This window comes from Lithobates pipiens, unplaced genomic scaffold (genome assembly GCF_037356315.1).
Source record: "Lithobates pipiens isolate NorthernLeopardFrog02 unplaced genomic scaffold, aLitPip1_a1.2 Scaffold_18, whole genome shotgun sequence".
Taxonomy (NCBI): Eukaryota; Metazoa; Chordata; class Amphibia; order Anura; family Ranidae; genus Lithobates; species Lithobates pipiens.
The window spans coordinates 1,283,371-1,309,459 of record NW_027507758.1 but is presented as its reverse complement, the minus strand read 5'-3'; the positions used below and the strand labels follow the sequence as shown (position 1 = coordinate 1,309,459).

The 26,089-nt window shown below is 49.9% G+C and overlaps 1 protein-coding gene across 5 annotated transcripts in view; it reads right to left on the bottom strand.

The window, feature by feature from the left end:
- The window catches only part of LOC143986937 (phosphofurin acidic cluster sorting protein 2-like), a 134,714-nt gene extending 109,142 nt beyond the window's left edge, over nt 1-25,572 (bottom strand). For 4 of the 5 annotated variants that reach the window (XM_077485348.1, XM_077485349.1, XM_077485350.1 and 1 more), the window contains exons 1-3: nt 25,476-25,538; nt 18,378-18,438; nt 2,363-2,606 (exon numbers count right to left, since the gene is read on the bottom strand). In XM_077485348.1, coding sequence (XP_077341474.1) covers nt 2,363-2,606; nt 18,378-18,438; nt 25,476-25,523 — 353 coding nt within the window. In that variant the 5' untranslated portion in view covers nt 25,524-25,538. Of the gene's footprint in view, nt 1-2,362; nt 2,607-18,377; nt 18,439-25,475 lie in introns of all 5 variants that reach the window. The other variant, XM_077485351.1, reaches the window with a different exon arrangement.
- Between the last annotated feature and the right edge of the window lie 517 nt (nt 25,573-26,089).

Below are 26,089 nucleotides of genomic sequence, written 5' to 3'. Positions count from 1 at the left end.
CTCTCTGCAGCTATTCCCTGTACCAAACCTGGAACAATACTACAGGAGGGAGGCCTAGTAATAGGAGTGTGTGACAGTGGGGGAGGGGACATTAGAGTGTAGATTTTTGTTCATTAAAAATCTTACAAACACAATAAAATCATATTTTGATAAATACAATTATATATAAACAAACAAAAATAAATGATGTCAGCATAGATAGAAAAAAAAAACACTAAAAATATTCAAACCAAGACATAAAATTATTATTATTATAATTGCACAACAAAGCCCCTCCCCCCATCTAAACACCCCCTCAGGCTCAGAAACCATGACACATGTGACCCATGCATGCGGCCTTTTTCCAAAAATCCAATCTTATATAAAAATCTAGGGGAACGTGAAAGGACAGAAAGAAAAGCCGCACACCCAGAGACTGACAGACGGCTACGGAGACCCGACATTCCTCCTCGCCTTTGTTCAGGCCCCCCGGCCACCACCTGTCCTTCTCAAGCCCCCAAATCTCCCCAATCTCACCCAGAACTTCGTGCACCACCACCACCTACCTCCACAGGAAGGACTTTTTTCCTGCAAATGGAAGCCTGACACCGTGCATTCTACGTGGGAGGAATGGACTACATAGCCAACTAGGAAAAGTGTCTCAAAACCAAGATCCTGATGTGTCTCCAAAGCCCCGAACGACCACGCCACATAACTCAAGCGGGAAAGGAAGGGGCTACCCTGAGCCTCACCCACCCGCTCTTAGATTTGATCAAAGATTGTATGGCTCAGAGCAGTGGGAAACAAAGTCTTACTTTGGAAGTTTGCTGTCAGGGTGTCCAAGCCGAGGTGTCCTCCCGCACACCAATAGACAAACTGCTGTGAACAAGGCTCATCGCCAAAACTCGTCTGCTGCTGGCTGTACTCACTGTGAAGGCTTGAAAATAAATACGCTTTATGTTATGGAGTTGCCGGCTGCTTCTTTTACTCAACACCCGCTCATAGACTTCTATATTGAAGGAGTACCGAAGCAAGAAATGGTCCATCGTCTCCTCCACATGGCCACACTCCACTCTTGGACAACCACGGTTCTCCACGGAGCGATGCTTCAAGTTTCCCTTTACATAGAGTCTGCCATGAAATGAGAGCCAGGCCAAATCCCAAAACTTGAAAGAGATTTTCTCCAGATTTTTAAAACGCAGGCCCTCCCTCATAGCATGGCCTGGGCAATCCTTCAAGGCCAGCGGCTTGCTAAAGGCAGCTTCAACAACCCTCCTCTCCAGGGCCTTCCTAGGAAGAGACTTAATTTCCTCCTCCGTCACTCGCCACTGCCAAAACATTTACAGACACGGAGCAGCTTAAGCCGGTAGTTCACTGCATCGGACCCTCAGGCTTTTCACTGGCCCACCATTCTCCCAGCTTCTCAGAAAGGGCCTAAAATCAGTACTGAAAAATACCAACCCACCCAGGCAGTTCCTTTTCCAGCATCCTACCAAAATTATGTTTCAAAAACATCGGAGACCATACCTAGGTCACCCATATGCCTGGGAAGGTAGGTGAGGAGGTTCAGTTTGTTCCCCCTATAACTGGAAAAAACAGCTGTAGATCTTCACACAGACACACTGGCAAAAGCTGACATACAGAAATACTGGGATCAGGTAAGTTTTAATCAGGTCAATCCTTTCCCTGAGAGTTTTCAATCCTTCCAGGTGGGAACCTTCGTCATCTTGTAGCCTGCTTTCCCAATTTGCAAGGCCATAATCGCCGGGATCAAATTTGATTACACAAAACTTTAATTTCCTGCCAGGTCTGTGGAAAGGTGTCCGGAAACTTGAAGCCTTCGCCTTCCTCTCCCATCCAGAAAACCTCACTCTTATCCTGATTGATCTTGGAGCAATTACTGAGACCACCTCCTCTGCGCCAGAGATGAAAACAGACATGTCATCAGCATAGGTCACAACCCTCAGAGGAGGCTCACCAGGAATACCCAAAGGCACATTGGTCCACTTTCAAACCTCCTGATGAAGGGATTGATTGTAAACGTGTATAGTGGAGGACTCAAAGGACACCCCTGACGCACACCCGAGCCAACCTCAAAGGATCTTCTGATCTAACCATTCACAAGCATGAAGCTTACAGCCCCCCTGTACAAGGTCTTTAGACATTAGAGTGTAAGCTCCTCTGGTGCAGGGACTGATGTGAACAGTCCTATGTTCCATGCACAGCACTGTGGAGTATGTTGGTGTTATAAAATATGGACAAAAAATAAAGAGGGTGGGCTAAGTTGTGTAAAAAGTTGACCTAAATAATGGACATTCCTGGGAATCTTTCTCTAGAATGACTGATACTGTGAAGTACTTCAGTAGACACAACACGGACATACCTGGGAACACAGCTGGGGGAACATCTGTCCACCTCCCACGTAGCAAACAGGTTCATGGGCACCGGAGGAGTGCTGGGTCCCTCAGGATTTGCTATGATTACTCCTCCAGTCAGACTAGACCCCACATCCATCCCTCGACTGAGGCACAACGATGGATTCCCCCCATTCCCAGAGAGGCTCATTGCAGTGCTGGACAAGCACCCCTCCACCTCTGTCCACCATGGCTTGCTCCACCTCCTGGAACCTGTAAAAGAAAAAGAAAATGGCAGCCCAGGAGGAGATCATGGGACACAAATACCACTAATGGAGTCATCAAAATCCTACAGAACCCCATACAGCAAAGTGATTCACCGGGAACGTCTCCTGACTCATTCTATTAAGTGAGATAACCTGGGGCCACCACTGAGCACCAACCACCAACTCCTCACTCATCACGTATTCTAGAAGTCATAGAGCAACCCTTCACCTCCAGAATGACGGTGGAGTCACCATCATGTCATCAAAATGGTTTTTGGGACATTAGAATGGGCTCAGCTACAGAAACACTGAGCTCTGGTGACATCACTAACCTAAAATATTCTACACCAGGCCATCGAAGAGTGTGCCATCCCTGGCAACATTCAATTACTCAACCTTGACCAAAACAATGGGCATCCCTCAACACGAAGGAGCCCACACATCATCCTTCCCACATGGTCATGTGCTGCCCAGACAGAAGAGCGATGAGCTCAGCACTCAGTAAGCCAGCCACCAGTTAAGGAGATACCGTACATATGGCCTCCATTGACACTAGAGTAGGATATAATCCGAGGCTCCAGTTGGCTGTGTGTGGACAGCAGGTACGTTGTGGTAAAGTATAATGACAAAGTTGGTTGCAATATGTTCCAGCATCGTAGTTACATGAAAAGTCACTTTGCAGTAAAGATAATGATGGTGGGGATAGTCTCCAATTCATGTATTTTATTCCTCACAAGTAAAGACGGTCTAAGTTCTGTTTGCACACTAACATGGCAGCACTGGGAGGTCAGGCTGCTAGATGTCCTGTACAGGTTATCATGGCAGCACTGACAGGTTGGGTTGCTAGATGTCCTGTACAGGTTATCATGGCAGCACTGACAGGTTGGGTTGCTAGATGTCCTGTACAGGTTATCATGGCAGCACTGATAGGTTGGGTTGCTAGATGTCCGGTACATGTTATCATGGCAGCACTGATAGGTTGGGTTGCTAGATGTCCGGTACATGTTATCATGGCAGCACTGATAGGTTGGGTTTCTAGATGTCCGGTACACATGTGGCAGCAGTGGGAGGTCAGGCTGCTATATGTCCTGTATATGTTACCATGATAGCAATGGGAAATTAGGCTACTAGATTTCCACATACATGTAACCATGGCAGCACTGGGAGGTTAGGGTGCCAGAGTCTCCTATAAATGGTACCATGGCAATACTGGGAGGTTAGCCTGCTATATGTCCAAATGCATGTTACCATGGCAACAGTGGGAGATTAGGCTGCTACAGTCTTGTATACACATTATCATGGCACCACTAGCATGTTAGACTTCTAGAATGCTGTAAATCAGGGGTCTCAAACTGGCGGCCCTCCAGCTGTTGAGAAACTACAAGTCCCACGAGGCATTGCAAGGCTGAGTTACAAGCACGACTCCCTCAGACAGAGGCATGATGGGACTTGTAGTTTCGCAGCAGCTGGAGGGCCGCCAGTTTGAGATCCCTGCTGTAAATGGTACCATGGCCGTACAGAGAAGTTAGGCTGTTAGAGTGATGTACATGTGTTACATGGCAATACTTAGAGGTTAAGCTGCTACAGTCCTGAATAAATGTTACCATGTCAACACTGGGAGGTTAGGCTGCTAAATGTCTCCATGCACGTTACCATCACATCACTGAGAGATTAGACTGTTAGAGTCCTGTATAAATGTACCATGGCAGTACTGGGAGGTTAGGCTTCAACAGTGCTGTATATATGGTACCATGGCAGCAATGAGAACTGTTCAGGACACTGGGGGCAATTAGAGGTGGTGACAACACTCTGGACAGGATATATAGGGGGACAAACTGAAACGAGGACATTGGACAGGATATATGGAGACAAATTGAGGCAATTAGGACAAGGGAAAGGTAAATAGGGACTAACGGGGATGATGAGGACAATAGGCAGGATATACAGTGGTCAGGATGGTGGACTCAATATATTCTCCCGTTAGTTCACATTATGGTCACGCCAAGCTCAGGAATTGCCTCCAAAGTGAGCTGCGATTATGACCAATGCAGAATGCAAAACAATTCAGAGAGAGAGGACTGATACGCCGGAGCCCGATATTCAGATATATGTATGGTGGACTCTCCGGACTTCAGTCATAGATGCATAATTTTCTGTGGACATGTTTGACGAGCAACTCTGAATGACCTCCATTCCTAGTGTAGTGTAATAGGTGCCCCCCACCCCCCAGCTCATCAGTCTAGCACTCAGCATGGTAACTTCCAGGGGCAATATAAATACTGTCTCCAGCTTAAAGAGGAGTCAAAGTTTTGGAAGATAGACATCCAAAGAGGCCCCGCTGTGAATTGCTGGATTGTCAGTCTAGATCCATGGTGCCCATCGGGGGTTCATTGGTACACATTGTGCCCTCACCCTGCACCAGTTTAGGTGTTCATTAAGCCTGATGAACAATGGCCAGGAAATGTGTGCTTTACAGGGACATCACTATGACGAAGTCCGTAAGGGTGACACACATCAGAGGTGGTGGGGCGGGTTCTCAGGAGGGGACTCTGTGAGGAAAATTCACCTTGGCCACACTCAGGATCGAGTTAAGAAGTTTTCTTTGACTCGTACGAGGAGACAAGTTACAACAAAGGAACAGATATTTGGTTCTCACCACTATGACCCGTGCGATAGGGCTGCATACATAGCAGTGAGCCGGATAGACGCCTATCTGGACTTGTCTGACTGGCAATTGTCAAACTTGCATCTATATACCTTTAGAAGCCAGGACTTTGCCACCTCTCCTACACATGATTGGTTGACGTATATGTCTGGGCATAGCCTTTATTTACATGTCTTAGAAGTAGGCGTGCTCAGTCTTACAAACTGAAATAAAAATGAATCTAACTGTGATTACGTATATTTCAGGAAATTAAACTCATTTCTTGTGATTAAAAACAAAACTCTTTTCTTGTGTACAGAAGTGAAACTCATCTCCTGTGATTTATATGCACTTCAAGGAATCAAAACAACTCTGTGGGTTACATGAAACAGTCCGACTTTTAATCGTTTGCAAGCAGGCATAACAGATCCACAGTTTGTTCAAGAAAAATTGATATTTTCTGACTCCCCAGTAAATTCCATATCTTGGAGTACAGGAAGTCATAGACTGCGGGTTACACGCCGCTAACTTCCGACAATTTGGGGATGTCCCCTAGCAATAAACTGAGGACTGAGGGGCGGGACAAAGAAAACAAGCACAGGACAAGGAGGACTGGTCCTTTAACAAGAGATCATACATTTACCCCCCCCCCCCAGGTAAATCCCCAAAAAACAAAGCAGAACCAAAACCAGAGCAACTTGGGTACAACCCGGGGGGGTAAGGTAGGGAAGGGTGATGCACTGGTCATACCGATTCCTGAAAAATGATAGTATTGATGAGGCAGAAATATGGGAATGTGCCGATAAGATTCCTAGATGTTTATTGAGGCCACAAAATTGCCCAAAAAGATGAATGCAATGACTGACCTGGAACCTTCCATGCAAAACGTACAAACCCACAGTAACAAGTCGAGTCTTTAAATCCAGAACGGGCCGAACTTCTCCATCTGGTTTGGCAACCATAAAGATGTTGAAGTGGAAACCCTGAGAGCTCCCATAGACCGACACACTAATTATGGGACTTCTCCATGGGATGGGTGTCAGGGAAACTTCATGTTGTAGTAAATGGAACTGGAATCTAAACCCCCCGTACACACGATCACTTTTTCTGTTGAGTTTTTCCATCAGATTTACCAAAACCTTATAATATGAGGTCAAAACCTTAGAAGTTTCAATTCGTATGAAATCAGGCCGGTCCTTCCACTACATGGTTTTGGTAAACCTGAAGGAAAAACTCAACAGAAAAACTGATAGTGTGTACGGGGCTGTACACTTCTACTGTGGAGATATCTCCTAGATCCTGAGATATGACGGGAACCAAGAAAAAATATATATATTTTGAGTTTACTTGGATATTGGGCTGTTCTAAAACCTCAAACCTTGTAACTAGACGGAAATACTTCCCAATGTTCTTTATTCATGGCTCGTCGTATGGAAGGAATATAATGGGTTATCACTACAGCCCTATAATGACAGAATGGATTGCCAAGCTCAACCAAACTATAGAAAAAAAACAAAACAAAAAAAAAACGGACTTTTGATCAGCGTGGATTCTCACAAAAACACTCATTATGGCCGGTTTCACATGAGCTTCAGCTCAGGAAAAGAAATGCTGACTATGACCCTAAGAACACCATCCCTACAGTCACACACAGAGGTGGGAACATGAACACCATCCCTACAGTCACACCCGGAGGTGGGAACATGAACACCATCCCTACAGTCACACACAGAGGGGGGAACATGAACACCATCCCTACAGTCACACACAGAGGTGGGAACATGAACACCATCCCTACAGTCACACACGGAGGTGGGAACATGAACACCATCCCTACAGTCACACACGGAGGGGGGAACATGAACACCATCCCTACAGTCACACACGGAGGTGGGAACATGAACACCATCCCTACAGTCACACACGGAGGTGGGAACATGAACACCATCCCTACAGTCACACACAGAGGTGGGAACATGACGCTATGGGGCGGTTTCTCTGATAAAGGTACAGGACAACTTTGCCGCATTGAGGGGGCAATGGACGGGGCCCATGTATTGTAAATTCTTGGAGGAGAACCTTCTTCCCTCATCCAGAACACTGAAGATGGGTCATGGATGGGTCTTCCAGCATCACAATGACCCAAAACATACCACCAAGGCAACAAAGGAGGGGCTCAAGAAGAAGCACCTTAAGGTCATGGAGTGGCCCGGCCAGTCTCCAGACCTTAATCCTATAGAAAATTTATGGAGGAGCTGAAACTTTGAGTTGCCAAGAGACCTTCAGGGTTTAGAGAAGATCTGTAGAGAAGAGAGGAGAAAATCCCTCCTGAGATGTGTGCGAACCTCATCACCACCTACAAGAAACGTCTGACCTCTGTGATCACCAACAAGGGTTTCTCCACCAACTACTAAGGGGATCAAATACTTATTTTACTCTCTGAACTGCAACTCCATTTATAAAATTTGTATCGTGTGTTTTTTCTGGAGTTTTGGTTGATCTTCTGTCTCCATCATATAAAATACAATTATAGACCCTTCATTTCTATGTAAGGGGGCAAAACTCACACAATCCGCAGGGGAGACGATCGTTACCCCCCCCCCCCCCCCCCCCACTGTACCATCCAGCTCCAGTTTGTAAATGTTTAACACAGGTCCTAATGGGAGTGCTGATTGCCACTTTAAGCAAGCTGCTAGCAGGCTTTCAATAAGCTTCAAGAAGTCCTGAAGCCTCCTAGCAGCTTGCTTAAAGTGGTAATCAGCACTCCTATTAAGATCTGCGTCCAACATATTCAAACTGGAGCTGAATGGTTCTTTAAAAGCTTCAAAGCTCTCTCAAAACTTGCTTTTCACATGACTTATACAAGCTGAAGCTCGTGTGAAACAAGCCTAAGATGGGCGAGACGGTTAGAAGCTGTGACTGTGGAAGCCATGGTGGTAACTCATAATACATGATCAGACCTTATCAAAGCCACAGAGCATATAAAATGGTTGAGAAGATGAAAATATGGGCAGTCAGTCATATTACTAAGCTATGAGGAAGAGGGCTTGACTCTTGAAAGGCATATTGGATGCTATGGGGTCACCAGTTGAGCACTGTGGATCTGGAGGTGGCCTTGTTTGCATTCCTTGATACGCTTGTGCATGTCGTGCGTTTGCGAGTACACCGCGTTTTACATGCGCCAAGTCGGCGCACCCTCTCTTTATTGTTATTTTCTAGCACAATAAATGAATCCCTGAGAGGTCTGCAGGAGCAGCAAGATGCTCTGTACTATACCCATAAACCAGTTAAGTGGAGAGTTCATCAAGAACTTAAAGTGGATCTATAGGCAAAACTTTATTTTTTCCCATTTTGGATAGAGTAAGGGAGGGTTATAACCCCAATCAGATTTTTTTCACCATCTGTGTCCCATTGCGGAGATTTCTCTTCACTTCCTGTCCCATAGCTAAACAGGAAGTGAAGGGAAATCTCTGCAAAATGAAGGGAATCTCTTGGGGACCCCCATTGGAAGATTTCCCTTCCATTCCTGTTCTGGCGGGGGGGGGGGGGGAACCCCAACATTTGGGATTTTCTTTCACTTTCATTGATAACCGTAAGCAGGACAAATATTATTATTATTAGAGAGGGTGAATCTCCTTAACGGGGACACAGACAGCAATAATAAGCGGACGGGTGTTTGATCCCTCGCCCCTCCAGCCAGCACTAGTTATACTTTAAGCACCACACTTAAGTGCAGAAGGTTTTTCTTTAATATTACGAAGGAGAATTTCTCTGCGGAGGATCCTCGTCTTATCTAGGTGAGGGAACTGTTACATTCCTTCGTGTCACACACATGGTTGGTCATATTTGGTTTCTATATCTCATCAAAGATAAAATCTGATTCAATAGAAACCCTGAAATCGTTCTCCTGGAGGATCGGGACGATGACCCTCTCATTCCCCAACGGCTGGACAGCAGAAGCAGATCCCTCCACCATGATGGAAAGGAGTCCAACTGGAGAGCATGAAGTGAAGAACGGGGAAGACCAAAACTCCCCCGGAAACAACAATCTGGACCCAGATGTCTGAGATCTTCTGGAACCAGAAAGCCAAAAGATGTCCCCCCTACACAGAGAAGTGGGTGCCCCCATCACCGTAAAGAGTTCTTGGCTTGCCGGGAGGCCCAATTATGATCCTGCATTAGACTTGATATTGGAAGATTAGGAGGGAGAGAAGCAACCATTCCCATCCCCAGCAGTAGAGGGCCTACTAGTAGAGGTACAAGCCTTTGTCTTCTCAGGTAGGAGAGTACTTGTGATCTCCTGGATATATTTACCTAAGATGAGACCAAACTGGCCATTGAAGGATAATTGATCAAAGCATTCCTTGCATGGAAGCTTGGCTGACAAGCATTTCAACTCGAGGATCCTGCTCACCTGTACAGAGAGAAGGCTTGTTCTAGACATTTGGTGCAACGAATCCACCAAGCCATTCATAGCGTAAGGCAGAAAGCAAAAGCTCCAGCTGACTATGGATAGAGGGATCCATAAGGATGGAGTTGGGGGTTCCAGGCCATACACTTAAAGAGGAAGTAAACCCTGATGAGTTTACTTCCTCTTTCATTCCCTGCAAAGGCAAAGCATAATGGACTACTATGCATCGCATCGCATCGCATCACATAGTAGTCCATTATGTGTCACTTACCTGACACAGGAGCCAGCGAAGTCACCGCTGTCCCCTGTAGTCCGGCGCATCCATCTTCTCGGTGGGTCTCACAGCTCCGCCGCTGTCATTTGGTGAAGCCGCAATGACGTCACTCCCGCGCATGCGCACGGAAGCCGATGCGCGGCAACTTCGCCGTTGACGATGCTGAACTCATTGCGCCTGCGTGCCACTGTCTACGGCTCAAATATCTCCTAAACCATATAGGTTTAGGGGATATTTCTTGGACCTACAGGTAAGCCTTAATCTAGGCTTACCTGTAGGTCAAAGTGTGTTGTAAGGGTTTACAACCACTTTAAATAACAATGTCCTGACAGTCTATAGTAGGCACAGATGTTGGTTGCATTGCAGAGCCAACAAGGGCAAAGATAACATTAAGGGAGGTCCCTAACCTTTTATCTACTGGGTCTTTGAACACAGAATCATCTTTTATGGGGGCCATAAGGGTCACGTTACGTAAAAAATAGTTAGGTTGGATCTACCACAGGAATTGCTCATTTCCTATGGAAACTTTCCTTAATAGGATATTGTTGGGTGAAATAAGAAATGTTCTCCAGGTGAGGCCAGCCTCCATAAAGGATGGTCTCAGCCTGTACTTGAAATGGAAAGGTCTTAGCTGGAGTAGGGATCTTTAGGGACCTAAAACTAGAAACCTTTGGCAGAGCAGACTAAGGTGGCTTCAACAAGAGTATTCAGCTTCAATCAGTGAAGGAATATTCTCCTGGAGTTTATGAGAAACGTCATCCTGATGAGATGTCTCAGAAGTCGAGGATTCTGCCTCAGGAGACGCCTCATTCTTGGGTACCATGTTTGGCTCAAGGGCAAAGTCTGATGCCGGAGGGGAAGTAGAAGGGACATGGCTGTCACCCCTGTAGCCTCAACAAGGTCAGAAAGTCTTCCTCTGATGCCTGAAATTGTGGCAGAAAGTTCTTTTCAAGAAGGATGAGGCTGGGGTTGTCAGAAAGTGGCTGAATGACCACAATAATGTAGAGTCAGAATGGGGCAACCATCAGAGAGAGGAAATCAGTGCCCAGAGCAGATGTACTACAACCCCAAGGAAGCTACAGGCTGAGCCTGAGCCCACCTCCCCACTTACCTCTCCTATTAGGGTCCCCCATGTCCCTGATGGGGTACTCATAACCTCCACTGCAGTGGTGCAAGGGGGTGCATTAATACAAACACCTGTAGGCTGCTGTAACCCAGATTCAGGTTAAATAAACCGCCATGAATGTGTCCTCAGGAAGGAGAACCAGGAGATGGTGCTCAGCCAACATCCTGAATGCAAAGAGGTAGAGACAGGGCATGCACGTTCAGTAATCTTCCTCAAAACGAGGTGGCACCTGCGCATCCCACGCTTCGGGTTGTGCAAGTGCAATACGGGACCTCCGAGTAAGGCCACACCAGGTGCCGTCCAGCAGGACAACTAAACTGGCGCCAAACCCCACGAAACCCGGCAATTCTGAACTGCCCCACGATGCCACTGGTCTTTCACATACAAAGGGATTAAATGGGCATCCTGGGTGAATGTTTAAAGGGCTTCCACCCTATACTAACCACCTCAGTAACAGGAATAAGGGGTTCTAACCCCCTCCTGGATTAGTCCATTATGGTGGGTATACCCCTACAGGGGTCTTCGGGGGCTGTACTCTGCACCAGGCAGGCCACGTTTCTGGACCCATAAAAGCAAATTATGGTTAATTCCACACAATGCACTATGTGCCAAGCGGAGCATCAACAGCATGATCCAATACAGACTGGCCCCACATCTTCCACCAGGTCCCCAAGGCTCTGCCAAGGAGTAAACCAATCCCAAATATTTATAAACAGGTGCAGTGGTCACGGTGCAGGTGACTGATCAAAGAACCCTCTTGGAAATAGAATAATCCAAGAAGCGAAAACCTCCATAGAAGACGGTAAGGTCCTCTCAGTAAAAAGAAGGGGTCCAAAAACTGAGGCTAGCTGGGCGTGGTTAATTAATGGGAATGTCCCTGCTGGGAGTGGGAGGGGTTATATAGGAGGTGTCCCTGCTGGGAGTGGGAGGGGTTATATAGGGGGGATGTCCCTGCTGGGAGTGGGAGGGGTTATATAGGGGGATGTCCCTGCTGGGAGTGGGAGGGGTTATATAGGAGATGTCCCTGCTGGGAGTGGGAAGGGTTATGAGGATGTCCCTGCTGGGAGTGGGAGGGCTTATATAGGGGAAGTTCCTGTTGGGAGTGGGAGGGATTATATAAGGTGATGTCCCTGCTGGGAGTGGGAGGGGTTATATAGGGGGATGTCCCTGCTGGGAGCAGGAAGGGTTATGAGGATGTCCCTGCTGGCAGTGGGAGGGGTTATATATGAGGATGTCCCTGCTGGGAGTGGGAGGGATTATATAGGGGAGTTCCCTGCTGGGAGTGGGAGGGATTATATAGGAGAGTTCCCTGCTGGGAGTGGGAGGGATTATATAGAGGAGTTCCCTGCTGGCAGTGGGAGGGGTTATATAGGAGAGTTCCCTGCTGGGAGTGGGAGGGATTATATAGAGGAGTTCCCTGCTGGGAGTGGGAGGGATTATATAGAGGAGTTCCCTGCTGGCAGTGGGAGGGGTTATATATGAGGATGTCCCTGCTGGGAGTGGGAGGGATTATATAGGGGAGTTCCCTGCTGGGAGTGGGAGGGATTATATAGGGGAGTTCCCTGCTGGGAGTGGGAGGGATTATATAGGAGAGTTCCCTGCTGGGAGTGGGAGGGATTATATAGGAGAGTTCCCTGCTGGGAGTGGGAGGGATTATATTGGGAATGGCCTGCAGCCTCCTCTTTTGCCAGTGTCCAATCACATAAAGGTAGTGGTGTATAACCCGGGGTTAGTGTCCTGTACTGTACGATCGGTAAGTTTTCTGTAACGCATCCTCCCATTTAGGGTTACACCTCGGGCGTTTTGCGATATGCGGTAACCTAAGGCTCCTGGCCATTTATCACTTACCTTAGTACTGTCTCTGGTCATTCACTGGTCTTGTACTGTTCTCACTTGAATGAATGACCAGATAAGTTCTAGTGAGGTGAGCTAAAAGGAACCAGAAACCCCCCAATTCAATGACAGAGAAACCCCCTGAAGAGCCTTCCTAGTACAGAAGATATTTGAAGGCCTCACTTCCAGCAAAGCTAGTGGAGGACATGAGAGTCTATAATGATAATAAAGAACATGAGGAGGGAAGTCAGAGAAACACATGGATAGAAATGGCTGACTTCATGAGGGAACATTGTGGTAGTTGGATGAAAAGCCGGGGACACAGAGAAGCTGGACGGGGGGGATTACCATCTGATGAACGCACTGGAGAAGGTGGGGGGTCACCATGCGTTGACACACTGCAAGAGGTTGGGGGTATGAGGGGGGTCACCATACGTTGAACACACTGGAGGAGGTCGGGGGGATGAGGGGGTCACCATGCGTTGAAACACTGGAGGAGGTTGGGGGGATAAGGGGGGTCACCATCTGATGAACACACTGGAGGAGGTTGGGGGTCACCATGCGTTGACACACTGGAAGAGGTTGGGGGTATGAGGGGGTCACCATACATTGAACACACTGGAGGAGGTCGGGGGGATGAGGGGGTCACCATTCGTTGACACACTGGAGGAGGTTGGGGGGATGAGGAGGTCACCATAGGTTGAACACACTGGAGGAGGTTGGGGGGATGAGGGGGTCACCATGCGTTGAAACACTGGAGGAGGTTGGGGGGATAAGGGGGGTCACCATCTGATGAACACACTGGAGGAGGTTGGGGGTCACCATGCGTTGACACACTGGAAGAGGTTGGGGGGATGAGGGGGTCACCATTCGTTGACACACTGGAGGAGGTTGGGGGGATGAGGAGGTCACCATAGGTTGAACACACTGGAGGAGGTTGGGGGGATGAGGGGGTCACCATAGGTTGAACACACTGGAGGAGGTCGGGGGGATGAGGGGGTCACCGTGTGTTGACACACTGGAGGAGGTTGGGGGGGATGAGGGGGTCACCATAGGTTGAACACACTGGAGGAGGTCGGGGGGATGAGGGGGTTACCATGCGTTGACACACTGGAGGAGGTTGGGGGGATGAGGGGGGTCACCATACGTTGAACACACTGGAGAAGGTTGGGGGGATGAGGGGGTCACCATAGGTTGAACACACTGGAGAAGGTTGGGGGGATTAGTGGGTCACCATACGTTGAACACACTGGAGGAGGTTGGGGGGATGAGGGGGTCACCATACATTGAACACACTGGAGGAGGTTGGGGGATGAGGGGGGACACCATAGGTTGAACACACTGGAGGAGGTCGGGGGGATGAGGGGGTCACCATGCGTTGACACACTGGAGGAGGTTGGGGGGGATGAGGGGGTCACCATACTTTGAACACACTGGAGAAGGTTGTGGGGATTAGTGGGTCACCATACGTTGAACACACTGGAGGAGGTTGGGGGGATGAGGGGGTCACCATACATTGAACACACTGGAGGAGGTTGGGGGATGAGGGGGTCACCATACATTGAACTCACTGGAGGAGGTTGGGGGATGAGGGGGTCACCATACATTGAACTCACTGGAGGAGGTTGGGGGATGAGGGGGTCACCATACAGTGAACTCACTGGAGAAGGTTGGGGGGATGAGGGGGTCACCATACATTGAACTCACTGGAGGAGGTTGGGGGATGAGGGGGTCATCATACAGTGAACTCACTGGAGAAGGTTGGGGGGATGAGGGGGTCACCATACATTGAACTCACTGGAGGAGGTTGGGGGATGAGGGGGTCATCATACAGTGAACTCACTGGAGGAGGTCGGGGGGATGAGGGGGTCACCATGCGTTGACACACTGGAGGAGGTCGGGGGGATGAGGGGGTCACCATGCGTTGACACACTGGAGGAGGTTGGGGGGATGAGGGGGTCACCATACGTTGAACACACTGGAGAAGGTTGTGGGGATTAGTGGGTCACCATACGTTGAACACACTGGAGGAGGTTGGGGGGATGAGGGGGTCACCATACATTGAACCCACTGGAGGAGGTTGGGGGATGAGGGGGGTCACCATACATTGAACACACTGGAAGAGGTACGGGGGATGAGGGGGTCACCATACATTGAACACACTGGAGGAGGTTGGGGGGGGATGAGGGGGTCACCATACGTTAAACCCATTGGAGGAGGTTGGGGGATGAGGGGGTCACCATACGTTAAACCCATTGGAGGAGGTTGGGGGATGAGGGGGTCACCATACGTTGAACCCACTGGAGGAGGATGGGGGGGGTGAGGGGGTCACCATACGTTGAACCCACTGGAGGAGGTTGAGGGGGGGGGGTGAGGGGGTCACCATACGTTAAACCCACTGGAGGAGGTTGAGGGGGGGGTGAGGGGGTCACCATACGTTAAAGCCACTGGAGGAGGTTGGGGGGGGATGAGGGGTCTCCATCTGATGAACACACTGGGAGGAGGTTGGGGGGGGGGGTGAGAGGGTCACCATACAAATACACTGGAGAAGGTTGAAGGGATAAGGGGGGGTCACAATCTGATGAACACAGGAGGAAGTTGGGGGGGGTGAGGGGGTCCCTATCTGATGAACACACAGGAAGAGGTTGGGGGCCACCATACATTGAACACACAGGAGGAGATTGGGGTTGAGGGGTTACCATATCTTGAACACACTGCAGAAGGCTGGGGGGGGGGGGGGGGGGTCATCTGATGAACACACAGGCGGAGGTTGGGTGGAGGGTGACCATACATTGAAGACATTGCAGGAGATTGGGGGGTCATCATATGTTGAACACAATGGAGGAAATGGGGGGTATGGAGATACCATAAGATAAACACACTGCAGGAGGTTGGGGGGTTACCATATACTGGGAACACACAGGAGGAGGTTTGGGGTTCACCATATATGTTGAACCCACTGCAGGATTTTGGGGGAGGGGGGTCACTATATGTTGAACGCACTAAAGGAAATTGGAGGGAGGTCACCATAAGATAAACGCATGGGAGACAACGGAGCAGCAATGTATAAAGGTTTTATTGACATGATGGGGAATTGGGGTGAGCGATCCCAGGAACTCGGGGATGACAGTAATTTAGGGGTGACGGGTGGAGCACAGGAGAAACTTTTGAGAGTGCACAAAGGTTGGTTTGGGGGTGATATGGCGGAGGGAATACTCTGAGGTGGGGACTGGATGTAAAGTGATATTGGCGGGGGGTATACAGTCAGAGGCTACCAGCTCAGAGGGGGGTGGATAGTGTGTGATATAGGAGTACACTGAGGTGAGAGATGGGTGTAAAGTGATATGGGGGGGGGGTATACATTCAGAGGTGCGGGTGATATTGAGATTTGTACAGTCAGAGGTGGAGGTAATAATGGCGGCGGAGACCGTCGAACCTCCTTGTCACAGTGGAGCATCAGGAACACTTATTTACAGGAAAGAGCAGCAAAAATCAAAAACCGTGAGGGGAAGTCATGGAAACCAGAAAAATCACCTTCCAAGTCAGGAGAACTAAAGGAAGACAATCCCGGAGGGGTTCACATGGAGATTTCTGCAATGCAGACACCACCAAGCTGAGGTCCCATGGAGTCCTGAGCTGGGGAACAATGCGGGGGGCGTTCTCCAAAAACCGTCACTTCCGAAATCTTCCCCCTTGTGGTAAATCTTCCTGGAAGTCACCTCTGAGCCTTCAGTAGGGTAGGAATGACCAAATCAGAGGCTCCCCATCTCCTAACACCCAAGATTCAGAGCCTCCCCGTCTCCACACACCCCGGATTCAGAGCCTCCCCATCTCCCAACACCCCGTATTCAGAGCCTTCCCATCTCCCAACACCCCGTATTCAGAGCCTTCCCATCTCCCAACACCCCGTATTCAGAGCCTTCCCATCTCCCAACACCCCGGATTCAGAGCCTTCCCATCTCCCAACACCCCGTATTCAGAGCCTTCCCATCTCCCAACACCCCGGATTCAGAGCCTTCCCCGTCTCCCAACACCCCATATTCAGAGCCTTCCCATCTCCCAACACCCCGGATTCAGAGCCTTCCCATCTCCCAACACCCCAGATTCAGAGCCTTCCCCGTCTCCCAACACCCCGGATTCAGAGCCTTCCCCATCTCCCAACACCTGGATTCAGAGCCTCCCCATCTCCCAACACCCCAGATTCAGAGCCGTCCCCCATCTCCCAACACCCGGATTCAGAGCCTTCCCCATCTTCCATCACCCCGGATTCAGAGCCTCCCCCATCTCCCAACCCCCCCGGATTCAGAGCCTTCCCATCTTCCAAAACCCCGGATTCAGAGCCTTCCCATCTCCCAACACCCCGGATTCAGAGCCTCCCCGTCTTCCATCACCCCGGATTCAGAGCCTTCCCATCTCCCAACACCCCGGATTCAGAGCCTCCCCATCTTCCATCACCCCGGATTCAGAGCCTTCCCATCTCCCAACACCCCGTATTCAGAGCCTGCCCATCTCCCAACACCCCGTATTCAGAGCCTTCCCATCTCCCAACACCCCGTATTCAGAGCCTTCCCATCTCCCAACACCCCGGATTCAGAGCCTTCCCCCATCTCCCAACACCCCAGATTCAGAGCCTTCCCCGTCTCCCAACACCCCGGATTCAGAGCCTTCCCCATCTCCCAACACCCGGATTTAGAGCCTCCCCATCTCCCAACACCCCGGATTCAGAGCCGCCCCCCATCTCCCAACACCCCAGATTCAGAGCCGTCCCCCATCTCCCAACACCCGGATTCAGAGCCTTCCCCATCTCCCAACCCCCCCGGATTCAGAGCCTTCCCATCTTCCAAAACCCCGGATTCAGAGCCTTCCCATCTCCCAACACCCCGGATTCAGAGCCTCCCCGTCTTCCATCACCCCGGATTCAGAGCCTTCCCATCTCCCAACACCCCGGATTCAGAGCCTCCCCATCTTCCATCACCCCGGATTCAGAGCCTTCCCATCTCCCAACACCCCGGATTCAGAGCCTCCCCGTCTTCCATCACCCCGGATTCAGAGCCTTCCCATCTCCCAACACCCCGGATTCAGAGCCTCCCCGTCTCCCAACACCCCGTATTCAGAGCCTTCCCATCTCCCAACACCCCGGATTCAGAGCCTTCCCATCTCCCAACACCCCGTCTTCCATCACCCCTGATTCAGAGCCTTCCCATCTCCCAACACCTCGGATTCAGAGCCTTCCCATCTCCCAACACCCCGGATTCAGAGCCTTGCCATCTCTCAACACCCCGGATTCAGAGCCTTCCCATCTCCCAACACCCCATATTCAGAGCCTTCCCATCTCCCAACACTCCAGATTCAGAGCCCCCCCATCTCCCAACACCCCAGATTCAGAGCCCCTCCCCCAAACTCCTGGATTTTTCGGGCAACGACTATAATGAATAGGAAGGTTGTTGGTTCTGGAAGAATCCGGCTCATTTGGAGACACCTTCACATTACCGGGAACTGTGCCTTCTCCTGGATAATCAGAGTCACTGCAATTCCCTCTAGTCCTGAGAATCTGAGGAGGAAGAAAGTGAAATGGTGGGAAAGACTATATTGGGGTCCCCAGGGTGTCACCAGAACATCCACTGCAACATCTGAGGATCCCCAGTCCTGGAGTGGAACCAGTCCAGCTTGGCACTGAACCCCACATCTGAGGCCCCCGCATCCGCAGATCTCCTCTGATAGAAAGTCTTCTTCCCGGAGATCCACCTGCCCCTCCCCCACCCCTGGAATGTGGACGGCAGAGAGCGCAGTACATGGGGATGAACCCCACTTCCCCCACAGTACCCCAACTTCCGATCCTGCATTTATGAACACCGCTCTCATAGCCTTGACTGGCCCCACATTTAATTTACCCGTCATTACCGAAACCTGGCTTCATAAATCCAGCACTGCATCTTCTGCTGCCCTATCTCATGGTGGTCTTCTCTGGACTCACTCCAACAGACCCAGTAGATGCAAGGGAGGGGGTGTCAGAATTCTAACCCCACATAGCACCTTTCAGATACTTCGCCCACCTCCCTCTCCATCACGCTCCTCATTTGAGGCACACTGCATTCGTCTTTTCTCTCCAGCTTCTCTCTGAGGATAGCCGTGATCTACCGGCCCCCCTTGACCAGTATCAACCTTTCTCGATGACTTCTCTGCCTGGCTCCCTTACTTTCTCTCTTCTGAAATCACCAATATTTTTGGGGACTTCAACACCCCTACTAACACCGCTACTACTTCCAAACTTCTCAAGTCTAACCTCCTCCTTTCACCTGAAGGATACACACTTCTAGTCACTCTGAAGGCAATACCCTTCAACTGGTCTTCTCCCATCTATGCAACCTCTCCGACTATCCTTGCCCTCTCTCTGATCACTCCCTTCCTCTCCTCCACCTCCTCTCCCTCCAACTGCCCATAGAAACCTACACCATCTCAACCCTTCTCTACTTTACTACGAATCACCTCTATAGAAAAAAACTCACCCCTGTCCTGCACCAACCCAACCCCTTCTGTCTACAACCAGGGCGGCCATCGGAGCGGGATAGCCTATACACATGTAGGGGGCCCTGGTGTCCCAAGGGGCCCCCGGCCATCCAGGCCCCAACCAAAAACACTGAGTTGTTGCTGCTGTAGTAACTAGCATTTGATAAAGAAAGGTGGCTGCAGAGTGAGCGGTGCACTCAAAGTAATGTCTATTTGCTAAATATATAGGGCTCTCTCTTTGCTGGATTGGGCTGTCTTTTTGCTGGATTGAGACGTCTCTTTGCTGAATATGTGGGGATATCTCTTTGCTGGATTGGGCACTTTGCTAAATATATGGGGCCATCTCTTTGTTGTATTGGGTTCATTTTCATATATTAATCTCTAAGCGTGTTAAAATAAGAGTGGGTGCATCAAAGGACTCAGTGGGATGGCCAGTGGGCGGATTTAGTGGAACAGCCAGGGGACGGGCCCTGGGGAATGTTGGTGGTCAGGCCGGGGGTCCCAGGCTTAAAGCTGTGTAAGAGGCCCCAAAATTTCTGATGGCTGCCCTGTCTACAACACTTCACTTCTAGCCTCACTGGCACCCCTCACTAAACACAGAATCAGGCCCCGTCCCCTTCAACCTTGGCAAATAGATGACAGTAGTCGGAAAAAACGTAGCCACACACTTGAGCACCTGTGGTGTAAGACTAAAGCCACGTACACACGATCGGATTGTTGGCCAACAGAGCATCAGACTTTCGTCCAAAGGGCGTGTGCCATGAACTTGTCTTGCATACTAATGGGACAGAATTGACGGCCAACAAACACAAACATAGTGACGTACTACATGGAAATTCAGCTCTTGAGCGCCACCCTTTGGGCACCTTCTGCTAATGTCGTGTTTGGTGAGCACCGATTCTGAGCATGTGTGTTTGTACTTTGGCTTTGTGTGACAGACTTGTGTACAGACAATACGAAAATCTGACAACAGGCCATTGCCCGCCGAAAATGTATTAGCCTGCTATCCAACATTTGTTGGTGGAAAGTTGAACATTTGTCTGAAGGAGAGTACTAATGGTCGGATTTTAGGCAGTCTGTCATCACACAATTCCCTGCCGTGTGTACGAGGCTTAAGTCTCGGAAAGATTTCCACCAATATAAATCTGCCCTCCAAAAATACAATTCCTGTCTCCTCACTGCCAAGCAGACCCGTTTTATCTCTCGAACGCCTCATCACCCCGCCCCCGTCAACTCTTCTCTACCTTCAACTGTGTCCTCCACCCACCAACTCACTCACTGCCCAGGATATTGGCAATCAATTCAAACAGAAGATCGATAGAACTCAAGAGGAGATCTCTACTGTTCAGATACCCTCCATGCCTTACACTTCATGCCCTCCGGTACAATCATTACTTCCCTCTTTCACCACCACTACAGGCGAGGTTGTTAAATCTACTTGCCAACATCCACCTTACCACCTGCCCCCTGGATCCCATTCCCTCGTAAAATGCCACGTTCACCCGCTGGCTCTATTCTACACTCTCTTACCCACATCTTCAATCTCTCCCTCTCTTCTGGTGTCTTCCTCAACTCTCTAAAACATGCCCTAGTGAGCCCCATACTTAAACTGGAAGCATCTAATCTTAGACTGCGCCCCATCTCCTTGCTCCACTTTTTATACAAATTCCTTGTATGTCTGGTCTATAACCGACTGAGCATCCAACTCGCTGATAATGGCCTTCACCCCCTTCAGTCTGGACTTCGTCCTCAACACTCCACAGAAGCTCCTCTCCTAAAACAAAAGATCTACTCCTGGACCCAAAACCAATGGACACTCTTCTGTCCTCCTAGACCCAAATCCAATGGACACTATTCTGTCCTCCTACTCCTAGACCCAAAACCAATGGACACTATTCTGTCCTCCTACTCCTGGACCCAAATCCAATGAACACTATTCTGTCCTCCTACTCCTAGACCCAAAACCAATGGACACTCTTCTGTCCTCCTACTCCTAGACCCAAAACCAATGGACACTCTTCTGTCCTCCTACTCCTAGACCCAAAACCAATGGACACTATTCTGTCCTCCTACTCCTAGACCCAAATCCAATGGACACTCTTCTATCCTCCTACTCCTAGACCCAAATCCAATGGACACTATTCTGTCCTCCTACTCCTAGACCCAAATCCAATGAACACTATTCTGTCCTCCTACTCCTAGACCCAAATCCAATGGACACTCTTCTGTCCTCCTACTCCTAGACCCAAAACCAATGGACACTATTCTGTCCTCCTACTCCTAGACCCAAATCCAATGGACACTCTTCTATCCTCCTACTCCTAGACCCAAATCCAATGGACACTATTCTGTCCTCCTACTCCTAGACCCAAATCCAATGGACACTCTTCTGTCCTCCTACTCCTAGACCCAAATCCAATGGACACTATTCTGTCCTCCTACTCCTAGACCCAAATCCAATGGACACCCTTCTGTCCTCCTACTCCTAGACCCAAATCCAATGGACACTATTCTATCCTCCTACTCCTAGACCCAAAACCAATGGACACTCTTCTGTCCTCCTACTCCTAGACCCAAAACCAATGGACACTATTCTGTCCTCCTACTCCTAGACCCAAATCCAATGGACACTCTTCTATCCTCCTACTCCTAGACCCAAATCCAATGGACACTATTCTGTCCTCCTACTCCTAGACCCAAATCCAATGGACACTCTTCTGTCCTCCTACTCCTAGACCCAAATCCAATGGACACTATTCTGTCCTCCTACTCCTAGACCCAAATCCAATGGACACCCTTCTGTCCTCCTACTCCTAGACCCAAATCCAATGGACACTCTTCTGTCCTCCTACTCCTAGACCCAAATCCAATGGACACTCTTCTGTCCTCCTACTCCTAGACCCAAATCCAATGGACACTCTTCTGTCCTCCTACTCCTAGACCCAAATCCAATGGACACTCTTCTGTCCTCCTACTCCTAGACCCAAAACCAATGGACACTCTTCTGTCCTCCTACTCCTAGACCCAAAACCAATGGACACTCTTCTGTCCTCCTACTCCTAGACCCAAATCCAATGGACACTCTTCTGTCCTCCTACTCCTAGACCCAAATCCAATGGACACTCTTCTGCCCTCCTACTCCTAGACCCAAATCCAATGGACACTCTTCTGTCCTCCTACTCCTAGACCCAAAACCAATGGACACTCTTCTGTCCTCCTACTCCTAGACCCAAAACCAATGGACACTCTTCTGTCCTCCTACTCCTAGACCCAAAACCAATGGACACTCTTCTGTCCTCCTACTCCTAGAGCCAAATCCAATGGACACTATTCTGTCCTCCTACTCCTAGAGCCAAATCCAATGGACACTCTTCTGTCCTCCTACTCCTAGACCCAAATCCAATGGACACTTCTATCCTCCTACTCCTAGAGCCAAATCCAATGGACACTCTTCTGTCCTCCTACTCCTAGAGCCAAATCCAATGGACACTCTTCTGTCCTACTCCTAGAGCCAAATCCAATGGACACTCTTCTGTCCTCCTACTCCTAGACCCAAATCCAATGGACACTATTCTGTCCTCCTACTCCTGGGCCCAAATCCAATGGACACTATTCTGTCCTCCTACTCCTAGACCCAAAACCAATGGACACTCTTCTGTCCTCCTACTCCTAGACCCAAATCCAATGGACACTCTTCTATCCTCATACTCCTAGAGCCAAATCCAATGGACACTCTTCTGTCCTACTCCTAGAGCCAAATCCAATGGACACTATTCTCTCCTCCTACTCCTAGACCCAAATCCAATGGACACTATTCTGTCCTCCTACTCCTAGACCCAAATCCAATGGACACTCTTCTATCCTCCTACTCCTAGACCCAAATCCAATGGACACTCTTCTGTCCTCCTACTCCTAGACCCAAATCCAATGGACACTCTTCTGTCCTCCTACTCCTAGACCCAAATCCAATGGACACTCTTCTGTCCTCCTACTCCTAGAGCCAAATCCAATGGACACTCTTCTGTCCTCCTACTCCTAGAGCCAAATCCAATGGACACTCTTCTGTCCTCCTACTCCTAGAGCCAAATCCAATGGACACTCTTCTGTCCTCCTACTCCTAGACCCAAATCCAATGGACACTATTCTGTCCTCCTACTCCTAGACCCAAATCCAATGGACATTCTTCTCTCCTCCTACTCCTAGACCCAAATCCAATGGACACTCTTCTATCCTCCTACTCCTAGACCCAAATCCAATGGACACTCTTCTGTCCTCCTACTCCTAGACCCAAATCCAATGGACACTCTTCTGTCCTCCTACTCCTAGACCCAAATCCAATGGACACTCTTCTGTCCTACTCCTAGAGCCAAATCCAATGGACACTCTTCTGCCCTCCTACTCCTAGACCCAAATCCAATGGACACTCTTCTGTCCTCCTACTCCTAGACCCAAATCCAATGGACACTCTTCTGTCCTCCTACTCCTAGACCCAAATCCAATGGACATTCTTCTCTCCTCCTACTCCTAGAGCCAAATCCAATAGACACTCTTCTGTCCTCCTACTCCTAGACCCAAATCCAATGGACACTATTCTGTCCTCCTACTCCTAGACCCAAATCCAATGGACACTCTTCTGTCCTCCTACTCCTAGACCCAAATCCAATGGACACTCTTCTGTCCTCCTACTCCTAGACCCAAATCCAATGGACACTCTTCTGTCCTCCTACTCCTAGACCCAAATCCAATGGACACTCTTCTGTCCTCCTACTCCTAGAGCCAAATCCAATGGACACTCTTCTGTCCTCCTACTCCTAGAGCCAAATCCAATGGACACTCTTCTGTCCTCCTACTCCTAGACCCAAATCCAATGGACACTATTCTGTCCTCCTACTCCTAGAGCCAAATCCAATGGACACTCTTCTATCCTCCTACTCCTAGACCCAAATCCAATGGACACTCTTCTGTCCTCCTACTCCTAGACCCAAATCCAATGGACACTCTTCTGTCCTCCTACTCCTAGACCCAAATCCAATGGACACTCTTCTGTCCTCCTACTCCTAGACCCAAATCCAATGGACACTCTTCTGTCCTCCTACTCCTAGACCCAAATCCAATGGACACTCTTCTGTCCTCCTACTCCTAGACCCAAATCCAATGGACACTCTTCTGTCCTCCTACTCCTAGAGCCAAATCCAATGGACACTCTTCTATCCTCCTACTCCTAGACCCAAATCCAATGGACACTCTTCTGTCCTCCTAGTCCCAGACCTCTTTGCCGGTTCTCTTCCTTCTCATCTCACCTTCAGGGTCACCGTCACTTTTTCCTGATCTTTTCTCTGTTGAGGTTCCTCAAGGTTCTGTATTTGGACCTCTCCCAGTTTCCATCTACCCCCCCATCCCCCTCGGGTCAGCTGATCATCTCACAGGGCTTCCTATACCGTCTCCGTGGTGACGAGACCCCAATCTATGTCTTCTGCACCCCTCAGATCTCCCCTCACAGATCAGTCTGGAGATGACAGATATCAGCCCCCCCCCCCCCCCCCACAAGGTCCTATGTGTAGTCCTGGAATGTGATCTCTCCTCACACAGATCTGACCCCCCTCCCCCCCAGTGACATTCTTCTCCGGGGGGGGGGATATAACCGGGACAGACCCGAGGTGTCCTGGGGGAGAGGAGTCACCCTCCCCCACATAATAATGGCACAGATCGGAGGGGGGGGGAAGGAATACAGAGATCTCATTATCACCTCAGATCTGAGGGGGGAGGGGGGGGGGGACTCACCGACAACTTACCTGGGGGGGTAATATTGGGGAAGGGGGTGATAGGGGGGGAGGGGGTGTACGGTCCTTGGCCCGTAGGGTGAGGAGATGTGTACCGGGAGGGGGAGGGGTGTGATAGGTGGGTGAGGGGGGTGAAATTGGGGGGTGTACAGTGTGGAGAGATAGGTGGGGGATGGGAGGATGTGTTCCAGCCCAGAGGGGGGCATGTACCGGGAGAGGCGGGGTACCGGGAGGGGGATATGTACCGGGAGGGGGAGGGGCGGTGTACCGGGAGGGGGAGGGGCGGCGGAAAAATTCTCACCGATCGATGTCGGATCTCAGGCGGGAGCGGCCGTGACGTCACCGTCATGTGACCGGGTGGAACTGTATGGGAGGAGCCTATCGGGTCGCAGTGTGTATGGTTACCAAAGCAACATCGCCCCGCCCCCCCCCCGCACGTGACTTTGCTGCCGGAAATCGTCCTCCCATGTGAGCGGAGGAGGCGGAGCTCCCGCCGAGCGACTCCGCCCCTCCACCGCCCCCACTGGAGCTCCGGCTGTGTGATTAGACATTTCGGCGTCATCATGGAGGAGGGGCGGGGAAACCGAATAGACTCCGCCCACAAACAATCTCTTCTATAAATGATCTTCGGCTCCGCCCAGTATAGGAAGATATAAAACTCATGTGATGGGGCGGGGTCGCTAGCGATTGGGTGTGTATCCGGAGAGGGGGAGGAGTTAGATTAGCCTGCACCCTTTCTCCTTCCTTGGAAGCTGCCTATATAGGACCCGCCCTCTGAACTCTGTGATTGGATATCCCTGTGTTGGACCCGCCCTCTGAGCTCTGTGATTGGACGTCCCTGTGTTGGACCCGCCCTCTGAGCTCTGTGATTGGACGTCCCTGTGTTGGACCCGCCCTCTGAGCTCTGTGATTGGA